The sequence below is a fragment of the Mandrillus leucophaeus genome, unplaced genomic scaffold (genome assembly GCF_000951045.1).
Source record: "Mandrillus leucophaeus isolate KB7577 unplaced genomic scaffold, Mleu.le_1.0 Scaffold1, whole genome shotgun sequence".
NCBI lineage: Eukaryota > Metazoa > Chordata > Mammalia > Primates > Cercopithecidae > Mandrillus > Mandrillus leucophaeus.
In genome coordinates this window covers 8,974,664-8,976,780 of record NW_012098097.1, presented here as the reverse complement: position 1 = coordinate 8,976,780, position 2,117 = coordinate 8,974,664, and the positions used below count along the sequence as shown (strand labels likewise).

General features: G+C 57.2%; 1 protein-coding gene across 1 annotated transcript in view; it reads left to right on the top strand.

The window, feature by feature from the left end:
* UNC13D (unc-13 homolog D (C. elegans)) overlaps window positions 1-2,117 on the top strand; it is a 22,421-nt gene that overhangs the window by 6,463 nt on the left and 13,841 nt on the right. Inside the window, exons 14-17 of the mRNA XM_011965630.1 lie at window positions 1,207-1,324; window positions 1,430-1,554; window positions 1,699-1,789; window positions 1,872-1,928. Of these exons, the coding sequence (XP_011821020.1) occupies window positions 1,207-1,324; window positions 1,430-1,554; window positions 1,699-1,789; window positions 1,872-1,928 (391 nt within the window). The remainder of the gene's footprint in view (window positions 1-1,206; window positions 1,325-1,429; window positions 1,555-1,698; window positions 1,790-1,871; window positions 1,929-2,117) is intronic.

The following is a 2,117-nucleotide window of genomic DNA, read 5'->3' as shown; positions in this document are numbered from 1 at the left end:
CGGGGTCAGCATGTGTACTGCTAGGACCTCAGGCAGGTGGGTGATCCGTAGACGAGGGTGGAATGGCGGTGAGGCTGGAGACTGGAGCAAGCACCAGATGGGGAGGGGCCTGGTTTGCCTGCAGGGCCCAAGCACAGTAATGCAAGTGGCTGCAGTGTCCAATAGGGACCTCGGCCTGTCCCCAGGCTGCTCCTCTCCCCCATCCTCTGCCTTCCCACTGGACCTCTGTGTGTGACATCCCTCCAAACCGTCTGAAAGGAGGTTCTCGCTGATGCTTGCCACATGTGCATGAAGGCTCAGGTCCTTAGATCCTATTTTTCTTTTTTTTTTTTTCTTTTTTTCTTTTTTTTAGCTGGAGTTTCCCTCTTGTTGCCCAGGCTGGAGTGCCATGGCACAGTCTCAGCTCACTGCAACTTCTGCCTCCCGGGTTCAAGTGATTCTCCTGTCTCAGCCTCCCAAGTAGCTGGGACTACAGGTGCCCGCCATCACGCCTGGCTAAATTTTGTATTTTTGGTAGAGATGGGGTTTCACCATGTTGGCCAGGCTGGTCTCGAACTCCTGACCTCAGGTGATCCGCCCTCGTTGGCCTCCCAAAGTGTTGCGATTACAGGTGTGAGCCACCGCACCTAGCTGATCCAATTTTTCAAAAACAGCAAGAAATCCTGAAGTTTTAAAATCACAAATATCTCAATCTGGGCAATTTGAAAAGCATCTATGGAAACAAACAAACAAAAAATCCTGGCTGGTCACAGTGGCTCATGCCTGTAATCCTAGCACTTTGGGAGGCCGAGGCGGGTGGATCACTTGAGGTCAGGTGTTCAAGACCAGCCTGGCCAACATGGTGAAATCCCGTCTCTACTAAAAATATAAAATTTAACTGGGCATGGTGGTACCCATGCTACTTGGGAGTAGTCCCAGCTACTTGGGAGGCTGAGGCTGGAGAATCGCTTGAAGCCAGGAGGCACGGGTTGCAGTGAGCCGAGGTTGCACCACTGCACTCCAGCCTGGGTGACAGAGTGAGACTACATCTGAAAAAAAAAAGTCCTGCATGTCCTATTGAGACACTAGTTTTCAGCCTGTGCTGGTGGATGGTTCTCCACCAGGGGCCCTGGAGGACGGAGATGATTCCCTCCCCCTGAAGCCAGGTGAAGAGGGGAAGGTGACTCCCTCCTCCCTGCCCAGCTGAGGGCTTCCTGTCCCCTGCAGGCAGTGGCTGGCCTACAGCCGCCTCTACCAGAGCCTGGAGTTCCCCAGCAGCTGCCTCCTGCACCCTATCACCAGCATCGAGTACCAGTGGATCCAGGGTCGGCTCAAGGCAGAACAGGTAGGCATGCAGTGGGCAAGGGGTACTGGGCACACAGGGCTCAGGGAAGGGGCAGGGGAGCAGCAGAGGCTGTCCAGGCTCCTAAAGCATCTCCTGGCTCTGCAGCAGGAGGAGCTGGCCGCCTCATTCAGCTCCCTGCTGGCCTACGGCCTCTCCCTCATTCGGAGGTTCCGCTCTGTCTTCCCCCTCTCTGTCTCGGACTCCCCAGCCCGGCTGCAGTCTCTTCTCAGGTCAGTGACTGCTCTCCCCTTCCTCGGTGGGGTCAGGGATGAGGGAGCAGCTAGGGTGCCTGCAGGAGTGGGAGAAGCCTGTTGGAGGAGTGAGTGCTGTGTGGGGCAACAGGCACTTTGGACACAGCTCTTTTCGTCTTGCAGGGTCCTGGTACAGATGTGCAAGATGAAGGCCTTTGGAGAACTGTGCCCCAACACCGCCCCATTGCCCCAGCTGGTGACTGAGGCCCTGCAGGTATGGTACTCGTGCCGAGGATGGGGGAGACCAGTGTCGGGGCCTGGCAATCCCTCCCTGCTCACTGCCTCTTTGTCGACAGACTGGCACCACTGAATGGTTCCACCTGAAGCAGCAGCACCATCAGCCCATGATGCAGGTGAGGCGCTGGGCAAGGGGGAGTGTTGGGGGGCACAGGGGGTGGTGCCTGCCTCTGGCAGCCCTGCCCAGCCCACCTCTGTCTCTGCAGGGCATCCTGGAGGCAGGCAAGGCCTTGCTGGGCCTGGTACAGGATGTCATCGGCGACCTGCACCAGTGCCAGCGCACGTGGGACAAGATCTTCCACAAG